This window comes from Nicotiana sylvestris, chromosome 3 (genome assembly GCF_000393655.2).
Source record: "Nicotiana sylvestris chromosome 3, ASM39365v2, whole genome shotgun sequence".
NCBI lineage: Eukaryota > Viridiplantae > Streptophyta > Magnoliopsida > Solanales > Solanaceae > Nicotiana > Nicotiana sylvestris.
Genome location: NC_091059.1, coordinates 169,243,834 through 169,265,126, shown reverse-complemented (window position 1 = coordinate 169,265,126; position 21,293 = coordinate 169,243,834). Strand labels below are relative to the sequence as shown.

General features: G+C 35.9%; 1 protein-coding gene across 1 annotated transcript; it reads right to left on the bottom strand.

The window, feature by feature from the left end:
- Positions 1 to 440: 440 nt before the first annotated feature.
- LOC104225714 (uncharacterized) lies at positions 441 to 12,804 on the bottom strand. Its single transcript, XM_009777566.2, has 20 exons — positions 12,619 to 12,804; positions 12,451 to 12,537; positions 12,258 to 12,326; positions 11,584 to 11,716; positions 11,406 to 11,452; positions 11,225 to 11,311; positions 10,898 to 10,959; positions 10,150 to 10,192; positions 9,978 to 10,058; positions 8,767 to 8,883; positions 7,567 to 7,672; positions 7,367 to 7,430; positions 7,096 to 7,138; positions 4,093 to 4,353; positions 3,850 to 4,011; positions 3,043 to 3,177; positions 2,772 to 2,924; positions 2,528 to 2,614; positions 834 to 902; positions 441 to 739 (listed from the first exon to the last, which is right to left on the bottom strand). The coding sequence occupies exons 1-20, from the start codon at positions 12,748 to 12,750 to the stop codon at positions 632 to 634; spliced, it is 2,046 nt and encodes a 681-aa protein (XP_009775868.1). The 5' UTR covers positions 12,751 to 12,804; the 3' UTR covers positions 441 to 631.
- Positions 12,805 to 21,293: the final 8,489 nt, after the last annotated feature.

Below are 21,293 nucleotides of genomic sequence, written 5' to 3'. Positions count from 1 at the left end.
CCACTTCTTGCAAACAGTGACTTAGCTAAATGGTGTCTATAATTAATTCTTAATTCCTACTAATTAATATCACCTATATGGATTCGGAAAAAAAATCATCTATATGGATAGTTTATTTACATTTTGTTTTATTGGTAGTTTAGTTCACATTCAAGTTCATTCAACAGATTGTAAATTTTTTATAACTTTCATCCATAAGACGCAGAAACCTCGTCCTTTTATTTTAATCAGATGAGGACACATTCATCTTAACATTCATATCCATTTTCTCATATTCTTTTTAGTTATAAAATTCTTTTAGTAATTGATACTGTAGAGATAAAATTCAGGACTGAGAAGGAATGACTTTCAAACTATAATCTCCTGCAATATTATCATGTTCATGCAAGTAACTGGCTAGCCATATCAAAATTGCTGCTGAGGAAACATAAAACAATCACTGGGCAAGTCAAACGCTTGGTCGAAATAAGTTAAATTGTTGAGGATGGAAATCCGCTGCTTGAATTATACATACTGGCTCATCTTTGAGGGGGGGGGGGATGATTTCAATAAAATAATCTACATTGGCATTTCACTGATTTTCTTTTAGGCCCTTTACCAGATTAGGAGATGAGAGAATTTAAGGTCCCGACTACTTAGATGCAACGTTTTTATTTTTCTTGTTGCCTCTCGTCTTTGCACTACTCTTTTCAGGTCCTTCTTCCTCTTCCGCCTTCTGCTCCGCCTCCAGAATGGCCAACTGCAGTTTGTCCCCATTGGAAGTCATGTCAAACACTGAATACTAATGATATGTCAGCATACAACAGAATAAACTGTATTGTTTTCAAGCGTACCTCATCGAGGATAGGTTTGAGCTCCTTGTATCGAGATTCAGCAAGATCAAAACCATCCTTACGCAACTCCTACAATGACAAGAGAACAATGCTAGAGCTCACACACAGATATATATCGTATATACATAGTCAAAATATCTTTTGAAAAAAGTACCATAGGTACATATATAAACAGAACCATAAGTTATCAGGAAAATCTGTCAGTTCGATATTCTCAAGACCAGCCAATATCAAATTGCCTTTTCATTCCATCAGTCCCTCTCATGTATAATCCCCTCACTGTTGACCTCCCTGGCACGTTATTCTTGTTCAGTGATCAACCTCTCTGTCTCGCACCACACTATTACCATCATGGTCTCTAGGCAAAGGGTTTGTTCGACTAGTGCCATCCCGCTCAATCATCTCCAGCAATAAAGCAATGCCAATCTGATCCTTGCTTCTCAATTTCAGAGATGGTACATAAGTAACTTGACTCTTTTGAATTTCCTCCCAATTATATATATTTCAAATGAAGCTCCATGCATTTTAACACGAAGGTGCACACCTCATATATAGTAATATTTCATGTGCATGAATTTGGATAAGTTCTCCTTTTACCATTCAACTCCTTTAGTCCGTTAGAGTAGTTCCATTACAAGGAAAAAGGATCAGCAGCAGTTACTGTTCCTAGTTCTTAAAGCTTGTGCAACCATCATCTAACTTTGCCAACTTGAGAACTTGTTCAAAATGAGTGTTAACCAGAATTTATGACAAGAGAACGCAATGCAAAAGGCAGACAGGGGTCAAAGAAATATATTCACAAAGAAGGGGTTAAATAAAGTCAAGTTGAACAAGACTGACTTCAGAAAAAAAAATCTGGGAAACTAGGTCACAGGTCAGAAATTTTTTCCTCCATTAGGTGGAAGGTACTTGCATAGCTGTATTTGCTGAAGACTAACTGTGCGAACTCCTTAAAAGCAAGAAAGGAGATATTCTGAGAATGCAATTAAGGATGAGAATCGCAATCAAGGAGGCAAAACATTGTTTTGGATGTGAGACTGCTGCTTGTGACTAAAGAAATGCATTGTAGAAACAGGACAAAATGTGAATGTATGCTGCATCTCCACCAAAGCTATTCAAATTCAGACATGGGCACGTCATCTGCACTGTTACTTGGCATCAACCATAATGGAAACACCATAACTAGTTAGAAAACCAAAACATAACTTGAAATGGTCCCTTTTCCTGATATTCATTTCTAGTCAAGATTTTCATGCCAAAGGGATGAACAATAGGAGGTGAAGGAACAAAATTAATCTTTCCGGTTTGCATTTTTCCTACCATTTTCCTACTAGAAGTAGTTGAGATGCGCCAATTTTGTGACCAATTTCATGCCTAAAGGATGAACAATGGTAGGTGAAGGAACCAACTTAATTTTTCCCGTCTGCATTTTTCCCACCAGAACTAGTTGAGATGCGCCAATTTTGTGCCCAATTTTTCACACCTATTACAACCAAAAGAATGACGCCTTGCAATTCTCATGTCTAAACCCTTATAAAGTGTCAAGTTTAACCCTCATTATAGTGGTATAACTATAAAATGGTATGCATAGAAAAATGGATAAACCCATAACAAGAGACTAAGGAGAATAACGGTCTATAACAAGTTTTATCCAATGCGTATTTTTCCCAAATAATCAAGACAAGCAAACTGACCTTTCCCGTATGTTGTGTGTGTTCATACGCTGCCATTTGCCAGTACATATTTGTTCTTTTGTAGAAATCCCTCAGAGACTCCCCTGGCTTCACAAATAAAAAGAGCAAGTAAATTTGAAGAGTAGAAGAAAATGTCCAAGCTAAATTTAGTGTATAAATCAAAAACTAGTGATTCAAATTAAGCTAATGTAAAAATGACTAAATTTGTTGCTCAGTAAGAAACAGATTTAGAAGAACTGGGTACCATCGGTGTTCTTTGAGCATCAGAGAGGCCAAGACTGGCTCTGATTTGCTCAATTCTGGCTCGTTTCTCCTTCCTTCTCAGTGTTTTCCCTTCACCTCTGATTATGGCAACGGCATCTCCAGTTTCAAGTGATGTTGATGCACCATTCCTAGCCTTTAAATAGATGAGCATTACAACACAGTTCGTCTTCCAAACAATATTTGACAGAATGACAATAGGATATTTGATGAAGATTTAAATTTGCTTAATGCATTCAGTTAAAGAAGCAGACCTCAGCATCATCTTCTTCATCAGTGTCCTCATCGCTATCGTCACCACTCTCACATTCTTCATTTTCACTGTCATCTTCATCTTCATCCTCATCATCTTCATTATCTGACGCTTCAACCCACTCAGACTCAGATGCCTAGGTAGAAAATCCAAAGATAAGTCCAAGGTACGTAGAAAAAGCAAACACAAGTTCACAATGTGATAGCGCTTTCACTATCTTTTACATGTTTAAGTGAAGATGTTACTTCCAATTAAATTAATGTAGAAAACATCACATCAAAGGGTCGGCAATATAATTAGCTGCACAAGGGCTATAGGCATCAACCAAATAGTTCACTGGAATATTTTCTTCACAAAAATAGTTGTCCCTTTTTCTTTTTACACACAAGTCCATTTAATGGGGTAAGGTGCAAAATAATGCCCGCAAGCTCCAGTAGAACTTGGTTGATTAACCATTTCTTATCACATTTTAGTCAAAGGGGAATCACCTCAAAAAGAAGTAAAATTTCAGAAGGCAAAGCAAGTCAAAATATATAAGGATGCTGCATCATGATATGTGAAGATGATTAACCGCTTGAACTTGTTATGAAGAAAGAATAAGTATCATATAAGAGATAATCCATCCTTTTTGGGGGTGATAATAGAAAAATTAATCAACTATGAAGATTTTGCTTCCTAAGGAACCAAATAATTATGGATCAACTAGGTAGAGGTAGAGGGGAGAGGGGAGAGGGAGGCAAGATCGACTCACTATAGATAAGCTAAACAGAAAGAGACAGTAAACAACAAAAGAAAAATATTAACTAACCGGAATAAGGCATTTCCATTCATCGAGTTTACTGAGATTAAGAATATACAAGTCATCAAGAGTAAGTTCTTGATCTCTAATTTCCATCATGCCCCCGTAGATATATAAGGTATCTTTTGCCACAGCCATGCATGAATTAATACGTCCACAAGGCTTCACTACCTGAAAGATGAACGATCATCATGTGGCAACAAACAAATGAATATACATGATTGAGATATTATGTTATTCAGCAAAACTGACATCTAATGAAGCTGAATGTTGCACGGCTGAAGATTTAGAGCTAGAAACGACTGGCTTTTCCTCAGATCTAGCAGCTACATTGCCATCATCAATAGTCACATTCCTTTTCATGTTTGAAGACATTTTATTGATATTGCCTTCTGTGGTGGCCTCTTCTTCATAATCCAGGTCCTCATCTTCAACATTCGCGTCAACTTCCATTGCATTTGTCTTACTATCAAGATCCATGCTGTCAGCTTGCTCATCCAAAATTTGCTTTTTCTGCAGCAGAACCAACAAAACACTGTCTTTATCAATCAAATTCAATTTTTAGGAGATACATTAACATACATGCTTCAGAATACACAAAAAGAGAGAAACACATTTATTCTAGAGGGGCAAGAGATGAGAACGCCTCTAAAGGCAAAGAAAAATTCACTTGTGCATTAGTTGCAGTAAGATTAACGCTAAACATGTCTTGCTCGCATGCAACCAACTAAAGCGTCTCTCCAGAAAATATTAGCCACCTGGCAGCTTAGTGAAACTCAGATTTATTCTCACTAGGAATGTAAAATAAGCCGAGCTACGCTACTAGGTTAGCTCGGCTACATTCAATACATTTAGAGGGCAACTGAAGACCTGCTTGAGCTCAACTGGCTTCAGATTCAGGAGCCTGAGCCCAGCTGGAACCTCATTCCGCCGGACTCAGGTTTGTTCGGTATGCTCGAAAACACCAAGCACAACGGTATGCTCTACAACGTCAAGCAAAATTCGTATCAGCGCATCAGTTTTTATCAGGATGAAAGAAACAGAGGCCAACAATGTCAATGAACTAAAATGAAGAGTCTATTTTCTAGGGTGTAGATTTTAAGAAGAAGAATAACGGAAGACAAAACGAAAACCAAAAACATACAGCACACCGAAACCCCAATGAGGCAGAACAGATATAATAAAAAATTCCTCATAAAAATCACAAATTGCTCCTTGTGTTTCCTAACCAAAATAACTGTTCTTTTAGTTAGAAAATGAATAATCACCATTATATACTCAGTCATTCTACCACAATGGCTATGCCTCAGTCCCAAACAAGTTGGGTTCGGTTATATGAATCCCTAATAAGTTGGGTTCGGCAATATATATCCTCATTGGCCATGTTTCCTCATTTAACTTCACTCTAAGAAATTAAAATAATTTGACCTTCTAAAATTTTCTTATTTATCTTCAAATAAACGATACTTTGACCAGCACTTGCAAATGTGAAACTTACCATCTGCTGTTTGACAAATTGAAACAGATGCTGCTGCATCGATTTGTAAAAGGAAGATATTTCAATGACAGACCGAGATGAAAAAGAACGAATACCTGGGAGGCAGAGGCAGCCAGAGTCTCACCTCAAGGAAAGAGGCATGAGTATACAACTTTGGCTAGTGAGAGAGAAGAAAAGGGTGAAAGTAGAGGTGGCTCTTCATATTTCATGCCAGGGTTACATGGTACTTCAGTTTGAATTAGGGAAAGAAATTTGGACAGGCTCGGTAAGGCTAGCAAGCCTAACAAGTCAGACATCAACAGGCTCCGGCTCCGGCAGATTTGCTAGTTGCTTCACTCAGACCTGAAAGTGTAGAGCCGGGCATGAGTGGCTCGCATGATAGCCCAGCTCAGTTACACCTCTAGTGCAAACCAAAGGTCAGCTCTTAGCAGGTGGAGCATGTTCGACATGGGAAGATATTACTCAACAGATTTTCTGGTTGAACAATAGCAGCAAAGAAGCTCATAGAACTAGAGTAACTTGGTCTGCCCCAAAACCCAAACTTACCCAAGTATAATATGGCCACTTCTTTCCTTAGTTCAAATCTAGGTTGGACCCAAAATAAGATGAGAAATTATGCAATATGATTTATTCCAAAATTACTCATGCAATATGATGTGATTCAGTGCTGTTAAAGACTCATTCAAGGTGCATTTAAACCCTTAAACACTTAAGCTAGCTGCAGCAGGAGCTGGATGTTTCCACAGCTTCAGTACAGGCACTAAGATGCTAAGGCATGCCCCTTCATTATCCACAGATTTTATCTTGACGAGGACGTCAACGAAATTGTGATTAAGTATCTAGTTACGAAAATATTCACATACAACAGCCCAAGACCAAACCTACGCCCCATACAAGAACAGGGCTGATTAAGCGTCATCTGCCATGCATATGCCTCAGTGTTGTCAAAGGCGCGCTTAAGCCCTGAAGCGAGGCTCAAAACATGTTGAGCGCTTCGCCTCGCTTTGTGGGCGCTTTTGTGTCGCATCAAGGCTCTAAGGCATACTTTCCCTTGCCAACGAGTGTAGTCCTGAAATGCGATATTAAACAATTGATATTTCGCTTTATCGTAAAAAAAATCAATTTCTTTGTCCAAATATTTGTTATTCATGCTTATAATTATTAGTCTTAGACTACATGTACATATTTTTACTTTTTATTCAGTTGCGCCTTTTTTCATTAAAGTCCACGCTTTAGTTGCGCTTTGCGCTTAAAGCCCCGATGGACCTTAGAGCTTTTTTGTGCTCTTCGCCTTTGATAACACTGATATGCCTTTGGACTTGGGGCTTCATTTTGGCTCAGTATTATTCGTTTAGAACATCTCTAGTTCTCCACAGTACAACTGTACAAGCACTACTTTGTTTTCTACATTGCTCTCCAAGATAGAGGAGCTTTACAACCCTGTTTGTGATGTAAGGATGCACAAGTTTCTAAGATAGGTTCTGTCTAAGAGTTGCTTGCGTTATAGTTTCTATCAGCACTTCCGCCTGTCCTCCCTAATTTCATTGGTGTTGACGAAATAATTGGACCCAAAGAACAAAAGGTAGTGAATTTCTGGCAGGAGAGCAGTAACTTTATAATAAATTGTAAATGGACTAAAAAGTTGCAAACCTCATGTATAACAAAGCTTCAAGAGGGTGTGCATGAGGAGTATGGTGACCCTGAACAGTAGTTTAAGCAGGTAGAGAGATGATTCAAAAAGCTAATAGTGCTAGTACCTTATGTTTTGTAGATTTCTCCTTCCGCAGCTCCAACGGATACCTGTAAGCAGAATAAATATTAACCTCCAAAAGGAAATAACACCGCACTTTACTGGCCAAGGAGGAAAGATGATACAGAAAGAATGTGAAAGACAAAGGCATGTACGACATGCTGACTTGAAGGACATTCTGTTAATAAGATATTTCTGCCACTTAAGGTGGCTAAAACCAAAGTAAACAGAGCATTCATCTCAAGAAAAAAACAGAGGAGAATGGAATATGCATTTACCAGCGATGAGTGTCTAATTGGAAGCCATAAAGTTCATTCAGAAACAGGCTCATCATAACATCACCTGGACAGAACATCGAGTCAGATGTTTGTTCGCAATTCCTTGACATCTATATTGAATTTTTTTCCTTTAAAAGAGCAAATGAATGTGAAAAGAAGCACAAAAAGCTACAAGATATGCTTATACAAAGGAAATCGACCTTCCATTTCCATATCCACGACACCTCCAAATAGTATAGCCCGCTTTTTATGGATGCACATAGAGAAACCAGCACGAGGACCAGGAGGCATGCCGCTTTTTTTGACCTTACATGCAGCAAGACAAATTTAAGAAAAAGACAAGTTCTGAAGATGGAAAAATATTTGCACAATACAATAAGAACACTCTTTCAACTTGTACAATAAGAAAACTCTTTCAACTTGTCAGTATGTAACTAAGAAAACAGTAACAAACATAAACTAAACTCAGAATTTTAGAGATAAATCTTTCAGATGATGCTTCTACACCTGTGCTCTAGTTCGTAAAAGAAGCAAGATATTATCCCACTCCCATCCATATTTAGATGGAGATATAAATGCAACAGCCATTTCACAGTGTTCCCGTGCAGCAACAATGCTCATCTTTTTCCTTTTTTTAATTTTGTTTTTCTTTGGGGTGGGGTTGGGGGTTTTGGGGGGGGGGAGGCTATTCTGCAGGAGAATTCTGGTAAAATGTTTCGTACTTTAAAGAAATTTATTTAGTTTTGTTAAGTAGTTAGTCATGTATAGTGTCCCACACCGGGAAGTAGATACCTATTATTATGTAATCACTGTATATAAATAGGGTTGTACAACACTAAGCAATAGATTTTTTTCCCGTGCATTCTCACAAGTTTCCTGCTCCAAAGATAATTAAAGAAATATTTGGTATCTTTCTCAGAAAATAAACTGATTTCATTTCTCGTGACAATGGCAAAAAACTTTGAAGTCTGGACCAGTCATTTGGCTGGGGAGTACATTTCTGAACAGCACATGCCTATCTAAGCTCGATACTGTTATAATCTTTTTTTGAGAAAGGCCGTAATGTTTTTTGATTGTTGAGAAAGGCGATAACGTTATAATCTTATATGTGATTTAATTCCATGGTCTGCCAGTATTTGGAACTAAGGTGCTTTTCTAATATTTTATTTAATATACTAGTCTAGAGGGGTAAGGACATCTTTACCATACTTATGATTATTATTGTCAAACATAATTGCCCAGTCAAATGGTTCAAACCCATCTGCTACATAGAGAGCTACACTAACTAATTTGAAGGGGAAGAAGGGGGAGAGAGCTGAAAGTATATTACTTCTATCTTTCTACCATAAAAGTATCTGAATACCAGGGAGAGGAGGAGAAGAGAACAGTAAGATATAAACCTTGTTCCATTCCCAGGTCTTAGGATCAAGGGACCACATGTCTGAGTGAACGATTCCCTTCTCTGAGCCACTTTTATCAGATGAAACTTCTTTGGAATAACCACCATATAGGTAAATCTGGAATTTGTAAAAGATGGACTTAGGAACCAATTAATGAGATTTCCCCAACAGAAGCATATAATATGAGACACGAACTTAAATACTGAAAAGTTCCCATAGAATGCCAAAAGGAAACAGATGAGACAATGCAAAATATAAGTCATGCAACTAAAAGAGCATCATTGCAAAACCGAATGGACTTGTAACCAATTAATGAATTCAACAAAACAGAGAAGCCAACGATTATTCTTAAGTAGAGCTTCAAAGATACCTGAGATTTACCAGATGTATTAAATTACCTATATCAGGCCAAGAGTGTAAATAGCTCCACCTCAAGGGTATAGGAAAAGAAAGAAAGGAACTAACTTGCTGAACAGAGAGGAAGGCAAAATGAAAGAATGGAAAATTCAGACTTAATTTTCCACCTAAAGCACTCTCCTTGTCTAATAGAAGGAACCAAAAAGGAATAGAAGAGATAAAAAATCTCTTAACAAATATATCTTGGTCACATAAACAAAATGTTTGCAATAACACCCTTCTTCTCATTCATCTTCTAGCTTTTGTGCCACAAGAAAAAGCAAATAATTCTGCCAACCTTCCTTCTATCCTTACTTCTTCTTCAAACAACATAAAGAAGGGCCAAGGCATTACATTTTCAACATATTTACTCACTCCTGAAGATCTTATCTGATTCAATTTCAATGAGTTATGGCAAGTAGACCAAAAATATCTTTGGGCTGCATAGAAGTACAGGTTAACCACTCAAAGAAGTACATACAATAAACTAGTCACCAAAAAAAAACTACTACAACAGCAAGAAATTTGAGTACTTAAAAAGAATACCAAGTGGGAAGTTTTATGGTGGAACCTACAATCTTGAATAACAGTAAGCAATACTTGGTCAGTGCCAATATCTAAGTTTTGCACCAGGGGGGGAGTGGCAGAAAGCAGGAATTCAACAGACAGCAGAATAGGACAGATAATAATCTCCACTAGTTAGTAATCGGAGTGGCAGCATATTATACATTCATTCCAAGCACCTCAAATAAAGAAGATAGGTAGAGCAATTTGTGGTGGAGCGAGGATTACTCAAGATGTTACTGATAATTCACCTCATCTTGATAAACAAAAAACTGGAAGCCACTTCGAGCACTGGGCCACATGCATCCAGGTGTAGGTTTTATCTCTTGCCACTGCAGCGCCAATATCAAAGCGATTAGCAGTTAGAACTTGTTGAACAAATAAACTAGAAAAAAATGCAGAAATGTTTATCATGTACTGCACCTTATACTGATCAAGATCAAAAACATGCAGATCATTGTAATACCTGCAACAAGTAGAGGTTTTGTAAATTTTAGAAATCGAGCCAAAAGATCACTTTATGTCCAACTAGGTTAATTCCGTTGAGATGCATTTATTATAATACTTAGCAGGACATATGCAAATGAGCTACTAGTGAAAAGAAACAAATAAATAAGTGATAAAGGAATCACTGGAGCTTGGAAAAAATAAATAAATGAATCACTGGAGAATATTCTGTGATGTTTGGGGATACAATACATGAATCCACAGGATACATGTGAAACCTTGTCTGAAATTTTCAACAAGTCATTCTGCCCTACAAGCAAAGTTAGCAGGTTAAGCGGTCACTAATTGGGCTTTGCCTCTCCATTCTCCGCAAGGCTTGGAGGTCTTGGTGCCACCCTACCTCAAGTGAGTGGAGGTATGGTGGCTGCAGAAAAATTTGGCAGTACAAATCAGGGGAGCATGTTGACGTGAATACATAGCCCTAACTGCAGGTAGAAAGAACTTTTTTGCAAACAATATACGAGTAAACTTCACAACCTCAGTTAGCTGATTGAAGTATGAGGAGAGCCACAGGTCACATACAAAGCAACTAGGAGCACTGATAATAATCACTAATTCCTAAGCACAACAAATCAAAAAAAAATATTGGTTAACAGGTCCCTGAAAGCCTCTCATATTAATTTCAGTATTTTGCAACTATTCAACAAATAGCAAAAATACCCACCTCACTTCTCTAAGAGTGTCATAGAAGCCTCCAAAAACTATAATCTTGTGCTTGTACAAAATCTGCAATAAGCCAAGTTTGAATCATAAGGACCTTTGCAAGGCCAAATAAATTCCAAAAGGAAACCGAAGTCAAGTATTGAATCCAATTGATCATTGTTCTAGATAAAAATAATCGTTTTTGATACACATCCTCGTATTTTCTTTTCACACTGTAAGCAAGAGTGAGCTGCTCATCAAGAATTAAGTTATTTCAAAGAAAGATTAAGAATTAAGTTATTTCAAAGAATGATTAAGAATTAAGTTATTTCAAAGAAAGCGAATGTACCATGCGATGACCTGAACGTGGACTAGGACAACCTTTATAATTCAGTTGCTCCCATTGGTTTGTTTTCAAGTCCAACACCCAAAAGTCCTGCATCACAAATGATAAAAGGATAGACATACATCGTAAATTTTGGACTCAAAGACAAAAGCATGACATTCCTAGGATAAATAATGGATTCTACCTTGTAATGATGGAAACGCTCTTGATTAGGAGACGTAAATTCACCACCTAATAACATAACAGCAATTATCACAATAATCACCAGGGAAGAGGAAAAGGACATTAACTCAAATGCATATATTAAGATGCACAAATTGTGTGCACTAAAAAGCATGATCATTAAACTTTGGATCTTTTACCAAAAATATAAAGATAATTCTTCCAAGCAACTGTTTGGTGTGCACTACGAGGAGGCGGACTGTTAGGGCTTGAAATCAACTTCCACTCTTGCTTTTCCACATCATACCGGTAGAGATCGCCATATACAAATGTCTGTATTTAGCCAATTCCATAAATTTTAAATCCTCAGTTCAAAAATATAACACATAAAAAAGGGAACTTAATGCTAACCGCTAACAAATTACTCCCTTTTCCCTAAACTAGTAACCTTTTTGGCTTCAAGAGAGTCAAACAAAGTGATATTTGACAAAAACGTTTATTTCTTTCATCGTTTAACATTGACAACCTACAATCCTATAGTACTTTTCATTCAATTTTGCAAATGGACAAGCTTTTTTTCCCTATAAGGAATTATTATATCCAATCCAACTCCAAAAATCAGTCAAACTGACCCTTGAGAGGCGGAATGGGCCGAAAAAACTAATACAGAGATAGTCTATTTAGTGGCGCCACATTTTTATGAATAGGTGGCGCATAATCAGGATTATTATTGACCACTACAAAGCTATCTGGAAGTGTTTCTTAAACTTGCAGCATTAACTAGACAAACACATATAAAGAGAAAAACTGGAATAAGTATTCCAAAGCAAATTCTTAAGGGAAATATATCAGATAATAATTACCAACGTCTTACCTTGCTGCCATTGTAGAATTCACCACCGTAGAGAACTAATTCAGTCTCCTTCAATGGATTAATGCTCAACTGCAACAACCAATTAAACAAGAAACAGAGTTATATAAAAAGTTCACTAGTACATTAATATCAATGATGTTGTCGAACTCCGTTAAACGCATAAATAATCAAAAGTGACGATATTTTATTTTACCGAACAGTTGGATCGAGGAGAAGGTGCAGGCACGTTCTCTTCAACGTGAATTTCCTTCTTCTTAGCTTCCTCTTTTTGTATGCTCAGCTGTGTATTTTCCAATACTCTTAAATTAGTATAAAACAACGTTTATTTGTGGGGAGTGGGAGTAAGAAGGGGATACTGTACCAGTATAGCATCGATGTCGTCTTCAGGGGAGAGTTTTTTGGATTCTCTGCGGGCCTTTTTCTCTTCTGCTTTAGCTGTTTTCCTCTCTGTTTTCTCCTTGCCTTTCCCTGGTTTCTTCGTTTTCTTTCCCATTTTCTCCTACTGCTCTCACTTCCGGCGGCTCAGTGTTCGCACTGCTGTCGAAATTGAGCATTTTATATCGTCTTTCTGGCCGTGATTTTGAAAAACTAATTAAAGTAAAATGAGTTTAGTAAAAAAAATTAACACAATCAAGTCATGTAAAAAAAGTTAATTACATGTAATTTTAATAAATAATAATAATTAATAACCTAAACAAAAAAATAAAGAATCTGTTATAATAAATTAAATCAGTATAAGAAATTTATGTTGTTGCCGTTTGATGACGTCTAAATCAACTACTAAAAAGTAAATGGACATGGTCGCATGCAATATAATTTATCCAACTATGAGTCGGGGTCGAATCCCACAAAGAACAATATGTAGGCAATTAGGCGTGTAAGAGAATTATCACTTATTATGCTAAGCCAAACACTTAGAAATATTTTGAGAAAATATTTATGTCTAAATGCGAAAATAAAACTAAGCTAGAAAGCAAATAAAATAATCAATGGCGACAAGTATGGATACAAGGAAAATTACACTCAAGTAACGATCCAATGTATTTCACGATTTTACAAATATGAGCGAGTTTATGTTAATTAGCCTTGGGTAATAATTATATATTAGCTTCTTCCAAAGACTAACAAGATTTCCTAATTGAATTATCCCTAAAACAATTAAGAGATTAAGTACACCCGATTATGGCTACAAGTAGTTCATTCCTATTCCTAGGTAAAATCTATAAAGTGGGGGTTAAAGCCTCAAGTTCTTATTAATTATTTTTTTCCAACCCCAAATAATCTTTCCCAAAATTAATTCGAAGTAAATAGGCGAGTCCTAGGGTTAACTAATCCTTTTGGAAACATTAAAGAACAAGAATAATTAAAGAAACAATAACTCACTTCAATATAACTAAAAATCGTTCAATACATAAGCATAACAAGATATTTAATCCACTTTAAATATGAATATCCTCATAAACAAGATTCAAGTGTTGGAAAAAATACTATACACTTAGATATACAATACAAAGCAAGGAAATGAAGAAATGAACATAAATGGGTAAGAAATTATCAACCACAAGCTTCAAATCTTCAAGACTCAAGTGTGTGTGCAAAAACCCTAGCTTCCAAACTTGTATTCTCTATTCCAAAGACTGAAAAATAAGTCAAATATTTGCTTTCAATAAGCTAGGTCGTGTATTAAATGGCTTGGGGGTCAAAAACGTAAAATTTCATTTATGTCCATAATTTTCCCAAAAAATAAGTTGTGCGATCGCATACATATACCCGCGTTCGTAGAGAATAGCTTCACCAAAGCTACGTGATCGCCTACATAGACCCGCATTCGCGTAGCATAGTTGACTAGCCGCTGACCAGGCTTTCTTCCTCGTGTTCGCATATCTCCAACTGCGTTCGCATAACTTCAGTCTATTAAACTTACGCGATCGCATGGCTTCTCTGCAGAGTATTTACTGGCAGCAGTTAAATTTTCTCATTTTAACATGTTTTGGCTTGGTTTCTTCGTTTCTTCTTTAAATCACTTGATACCTTAAATATGCCAATAAACCTCAATAAATGTCTTAGTTTCTCAACAAAATCATACAAAAGCCTAAGTATCAAGAAGAGATAAGTTGGTAAAATACCAACTTATCAAACCCCCAAACTTAAACTATTGCTTGTCCTCAAGCAATTCAACAACTAAGAATATCCTTTAATAAAATCAACAATTAAGCTCAATGGCATACCAAACATCATTTCAAGTCAAAAAGTTTCAAACTAAACACCATCTAGTGATTTTGGTTGGTACCAACAATTAATCTAAAGCATATGAATCACCAACTTCTCACAAATTTCATCTCAATTCAAGAGCTCAAACACCACGTTAATCAAAGTAGCAACCAAATCATGACACTAACGCTTCAAAATTTGCCTTATTATCACAAACCATTTTCTTTTGTTCACTCCTCCCAATTGGAGATTGGATTAAGCTCACAACTCAAAATTTTCAGGTGCCCTAACACTTAAGAGGGAATCTCGACTTATAAATTGCAATTTAAACACACATGGGATATCAAATGAAAAGAATTAACTCTCTATCTCACAGAAATATGTTCAAATGCACATAAATAGTGATACATGCTTGCCCTTCATGTATTTCTCCACTAATGTAGACACACTTGGTTCAAAATCAAATAGGACTTAAAGGATTGTAATATAGGTTTTTGGTTAAGGCAGAGCACAATTTGGATAAGAGTGACTCAAAACCTCCCTAAGCTACAATTTGCAACAGTTAAAGCACACTTCCTTCAAAAATATTTTTCATCCTTTCTTCACTTTTCATTCCACACCATAATCTTCCCTTTATTCACAACTGTAAGCACGTGATTTTTGTCCTATATGAGAATTACTCCCAAAAAATTCAAAATAAAATGATTTTCCTTGGTGTGCAATTTTGAGAATTTTGTGACATTTTTGGATAATTATTTGTATTTGTCTGTGCATGTTTATTTGTTAAATTAATAAAAAATACAAAAATATGTCACATTTTGCATGTAGGATTTAATTATACAATTGTTAGTAAATAAGTTTGTTTTACAAAAATTGAAAATTACAAAAAATAGGCATCTTTTGCATTTTTAGCATTTAATGTCCAATTGTACAATTTTATGCTTAATTATTACCTAATTGTGTGTTAATTGTTATTGGGAGTTAATTTGCGCTTTTATAAGTTAATTTAATTCTTAATAATAATTTAAGTATTTTTATAATTTAGTTTTAGAAAAATAAAGGAAGAAAAGAGGGCAAAAATACAAAGAAAAATCGGATTGGACCACTTCTTCAATTTCAAGCCACAGGCCCAAAAAATGGCCCAACCTTCCCTATGACCCGGTCCATTCCAAACCGGGTCGACCCAGTCCAGTACCAACAACCTAACTCCCCCTCTTCATTTTTATTTTTCATTTTTACAAAACAAAAACAAAAAAAAAGAAAAAAAGAAAACCCTAGACTAAACTCATCCGCCCCCCCCCCTCTCTTTCTCTCTTCTCCTTCTTCTCCAAAAGAGCTCAAAGCCCCTCCCATGGCTGCTCCTCTCTCATTCCCTTCATCCCCACGCCACACACACAACCACGTCGACAACACACACACACAACCACGGCGACGTAACACACACACACCCGCGGCTTCACCAACATGAACGACTCCTCCTTCCTCCTCCTCGCGTCCAGCCGCTGCTGCTGCGTTTTCTGCTTCATCTTCCTCGTCAACGACCAGCTGCGTCTTCTTCGTCGCGCGGACTGCCATGGCTGCCTCACCTCGCCTCCCAGCTCCTCCGTGCCGTTGCTGCTGCCCGTCTGCTGCGCTGCTGCCTGCCGTTGCTGCCTTCGTACTGCTGCCTGCCGTTGCTGCCTTCGTACTGCTGCAGTGCTGCTCATGGCAGCTTCGTGCTGCTGCCATTTGCATCTTTTCCTTCATATTGCTGCTACTGTTTTGTGTTGCTGCTCCTTCATCTTCGTTTTTTTTCCGCCATGGCTGCCATCGCAGCTTGTCGCTTCGTCATCTTCAAGTTCGTTTATGTCAAAGTTTCGTTGGTTTCGTTTAAAGTTCGTTCGAGTTCGTCGGTGGTCATTTACGGTTAGTTGTTCTAAGTTTATTTTCGTCCGTAATTTGTTTGATATTTTCAGATTTGGAATTAGTATAAGTTTGCTTTAAAAATTGTTAGTTTAATTATATTGTTATTAGATTTAAGTTGAAGTTCAATTAATTATTAAATTATTTTTCAGTTTGTTTTATTAATTTTAAGAGGATTTAGTTTTAATATAGAAAAGTGTTAGCTTAAATCATTTGAATCCGTTGTTTGTTGTTAATATAGATTTAATTCGTATTCATTCATTTTTTTTTGAAGTTCGTTTTTAATTCAGTGATTTAATGTGAAGTTATGTTTTGGTTTTTAATTTTTGGATCATGTATCTTTGTTATAATTTTGTTGGATTTAATTTAAAAAGATTAATTGATTATTTGAAGATTAGTGATTTGAATATGTTTATTTGTTTTTGTTTAAGTTTAATTCAAAGTTGAATAAAGCTTGTTTGTTATTGTTGTTGAATCTTTTCATTTATGCTCATACTTTGTTTGATTGATCTTGAATCCGAAATTAGTATAGTTTGATCTTCTTGTTTGTTGATTATCATTTTTTGATTATTTCTTCAGTTTGCTTCATGATTTTGTTTAGTTTTAATATAGGAATTGTTGGTTGTAAAGTTGTTAGATTTTAAGTTCAAATGATTATTGAATTTAGAAATCTGAATATATTTGTTTGTTGTTGTTGTTGTTGAATCTGAAAGTAGGTTTGTTTGTTGTTAAAGATGTTGTTCAATCAAGATAATTTTAGTTGTTTCTTTGTTGTTCATCATTTAGTTTGAATTTGTTGTTGAACATTGTTAGAAATTGATCATATTGGCTATATTTTGGTTAAGATTGATTAGGTGAATTGGTTATAGATGATGGGGTAGTTTGGTAATTTGCAGTACGTTCAGGGGTAAAATGGTAATTGCAATAAGTTTGGAGGGGTAGTTTGGGAATTGAACATTTTGAATAATTCTTTATGTTAAGCATGGGGGACAAAAGGTAATGGGGTGTAGGTGATATAATTGTTTAATATAATGGGGGACAAGACATAATGTAGTGGAGGGGAATATGATAATTGTTTATGATAAGCATGGGGGACAAGATGTAATGATGTGTGGTTGATATATTTGTTTAATTTAGTGGGATTAAAATGGGGATGAGTGGGAAGATAATGGGTTTGGTAGGAGAAAATGGTTGTTTTATTAATTAATTAAAGGGTTTGGGATGTGATATATATAGGAGGCTTGATCAGATTTTTTTTTTAAAAAAAGAACAGATAGAGAAAGAGAGAGAAAAAAAGCTGAATATTTAAGAGAGAAAGAAAAAATCCGAAAAATATTAAAACTTTCAAGAAAGAAAAAGAAAAAAAATACAAATAAAAAGAACCGGAAATTAGAAGAGAGAGTAGTACACACCTGATAAATATTCTGATATACGGGTTTAGAAATTAAGGGTTAAACATTAATTAGCCTTTCAAATCTGAAAATTCCCTTGGTTTCTGTCCGTTGTTTGTTGACAGTGTTTCTGGATTTTATTTTGATTTTCAAATCTGTCACTAGGATTTCTGTTGACTAGATTGCTGGTTATTATTGTTGTTGCTGTGTTACGTACTACGTGGCTGACTTCCTTCTTCTTATATTGGCAATATCAGGTACACAACTGTAATTTTGGCATTTTGTAAGCTGAAATGAAGAATGGAATGCTAAATTTCTAATTTAGTTTTAATTTTTTTTTAATTGTATTTAGGTTATTTCATGTATTATTATTCTGTAAATCGTCGTCGTTTGCATAATTAGGCATATTGTAGCGATGTATTAAATAATGCTTTGCTTTAACCTGATTATTAGGTAGTATATATTTAAGCATGTTCATTACTGAATAAACTGTCAAATAATAAAAATAGAAGAAAATAATGTAAAAATGGCTTTATTAAATCAGTTTGGCAAAATTGATTAAGTTCCTTATTCATAAGGGTTTTAGTATCGCCAACGTTAAGTTAATCGAAATCATGTAGCTAAATTCAGTTAAAACAGGAATTAATTTTGCGAATCAAGTATTAGGACATAATTTGAATTAAAACAAGGATAATTAAGGTTAAATTATTTAATTTTTAGAAATACGGTTTAGTAATCAAGATTATTTCTAATTTTCAGTATTTGTAAATAATTAATTTCAACAGCTCAATTCATTTAACAATATGATTTTTAATCCGACTATGGGATAATTAGTTTTTTTTTAAAAAAAAATATTTGACAATTCCATGTTGTATTTATAATTATAATTTTAGTAATATTACTTTCCATTAATATTTGTTTTAAACTAGTATCTAATATGTTATTTTAAGTATGTAGAGATTGATTTTATATTTATAGAAAAACTTAGTAATAATAAAATGTAGTCATTAAAAAATAATCATAAAATAAGGGAGGATTTCGCTAAAAAAATTAAATATAAACAATACAAAATTTGCAGGGTCCTCCAATCTTATTTATTTTTTTTAAAAAAAAATATTTAGATTCCGGAATGGGCCATTTAGTAAATTTCACAGTCCTACCTAATAGTTTAATAACGCGTAGTATTTTGGCGCATATTTAATAAAGTTATTTTCTTAAATACGGGTGTGCATTTATGTAACCCAAATCCCGATCTTGACGAAGTCAAAATGCATCAACAAATCACGTGTACACTGGTTGTGACGTGGTTCGAGATGCTTTTTCACGACGTTGCAATTCTTGTATAAAATAATAATAAGAGTAATGATAAAAGCGGTTTAATGCTAAATTTGCATATAAGTTCTTAATTGCTTTAAATAAGCCAAATATAACAGTTGAGCGACCGTGCTAGAACCACGGAATTCGGGAATGCCTAACACCTTCTCCCGGATTAACAGAATTCCTTATCCGGATTTCTGATTCGCAGACTGTAATATGGAGTTATTATTTTCCTCGATTCGGGATTAAATTGGTGACTTGGGACACCCTAAATCTCCCAAGTGGCGACTATCCCGTTTCGATTGTCCTTTAATTGGAAAAAACTCCTTCACCTTCGCGGGTGCCGGAAAAAGGAGGTTTGACAGCTCTGGCGACTCTGCTGGGGATTTTAAACCCAGAACCACTGGTTCAGGGTTAGAAATTCGAGCTTAGATGAATTGTTATATTTGGCTTTATTTATTATCTGATCTTATTACATGTTTTGGCCTAGATGTGCAAAATGATGCTTTTTACTACTTTGATATTATTTGAACTGTACATATAAACTGTACCGAAACCTTCTTTTCTTACCTCCGGGGATGTGCTTACTGGTTAAGACTCCCTATTCTGTTAGTGTCATATCCTGAATAGAAGAGGCTCGGAAAGTTTCTAAGTCTGCTGGCCTTTTGGTTCCCGGAAAGGAGCTCCTTCCTCAGCTCGAGTTGTCCGCTCGGGTACACTATCTAGAACACCGACCCAGGTTTTGAACATAGAATAACGTGACTTCATGCCGGATCCCTAGTAGGAACGCTTATTTGCATCACGTTGCATTTGACTTAGGGGACTCAACATAGGGGTTGGGTCCGTCTAGGACTAGCAACCTGAAATAGAAAAAGACCATCCTGCTGCATCCTGTTTGATTTGCATATTTATTTGCTTCAGATCTGCATGCTGACCGGCTTCTGAAATCATCAATTTTTAAGATAAATTGTGAAAAAAAAGAAGAAGAGAAAAATAGCAGTGTAGGGAGATAACTATCTTTTAGAAAAATAAAACCAAAAGTCCAAAAAGTATCAAAACCATGCCAAAATTTTGAAAAAATAAAAATAAAAATGTTTTGTTTTTTTAGTTTAATTTATTTGAAAAAAAAAAGAAAAGAAAAGAGTCTTGTTTACAAGTTTAGTTTATGTCTGCGCCGGTTTGATTTTCACAGGACGTGAGATACGTAGGCAACCCTCTTCGGGTCCAACCTCCCATTTTGTAAAAAATCGAAAAAATATATGTCAAAATTTTAATTTTCTGTCACAGAGTCGAGTGATGCCGTTTTTTATCAAAAGCTGAATGCTCCCAAAAGGAACGCCGGAAGGCTGACTTTGTGTAAATGGCCACTTCTGTCATTTTTTTTTTACTCGCACAACCTTAAAATCTTCGTCCCTGAAGTGCTGAAAGGTCGTGTTCGGAAGATCTGTTTTTTTTAAGAAAATAATCAAATCATTTTGAGTCAAATAAATTTTCTTTTGTTTAATCATATTAATAAATGTGCATAATGAGCACGATTCAGAATGAACCTTTTTCAATCATGAATAAAATTCCCCTCCAGTTGCGGCTATGGTGGAGTGATTTAGGCAAAGAAGGCCATGACGAAATCAAGAAACATTTGAAAGGTCTCACGAGTTTGTTGGACATCAGGCCTCGAGGAGATATTATAAGAGCCCTAGTCCCTTACTGGGACCCTGCGCACAATGTCTTCTATTTCTCGGACTTTGAACTCACCCCAACTTTAGAAGAAATAGCAGGGTACATCGGCAGTACTGAGGTTCCGTTGAGGCATAAATACCTGGTTGCTCCAAGAGCTGTAGCAGTGCACCGATTTCTGGACTCGTTAAAGATAGTCAGAACAATCCATAACCTTGATTTGGCAAAAGGTTTTTGCACTCTGAGCTTCATATACCAAAGATATGGCCACATAGGAGGATTCGACAAGCCAGAAAACAAGTTGTGCAGCAAAAGTAACCGTCGAAAGTGGGACGAACATAGACGGGTTGCTTTCATGATAACCTTCTTAGGGCTTTTAATTTTCCCGAGGAAAGACAGGAATATTGACATAAAGATAGCTGGGGTCATCAGTACTTTGCTCACTCAAAAAGATAGCACGTTGGCACCGATGATTGTATATGATATGTTCCGAGCTCTCACGGCCTGCAAAGCCGGAGGAAACTTTTTTGAAGGTTGTAAC

Excerpts from the sequence above, each read along its gene's own strand:
- LOC104225714 (XM_009777566.2), bottom strand. The coding sequence starts at position 12,750 with ATGGGAAAGAAAACGAAGAAACCAGGGAAAGGCAAGGAGAAAACAGAG. Across the intron at positions 10,960-11,224 it reads CACGTTCAGGTCATCGCATG|ATTTTGTACAAGCACAAGAT; the intron begins GTACATTCGCTT and ends GGCTTATTGCAG. Across the intron at positions 7,139-7,366 it reads CAATTAGACACTCATCGCTG|GTATCCGTTGGAGCTGCGGA; the intron begins GTAAATGCATAT and ends TTCTGCTTACAG.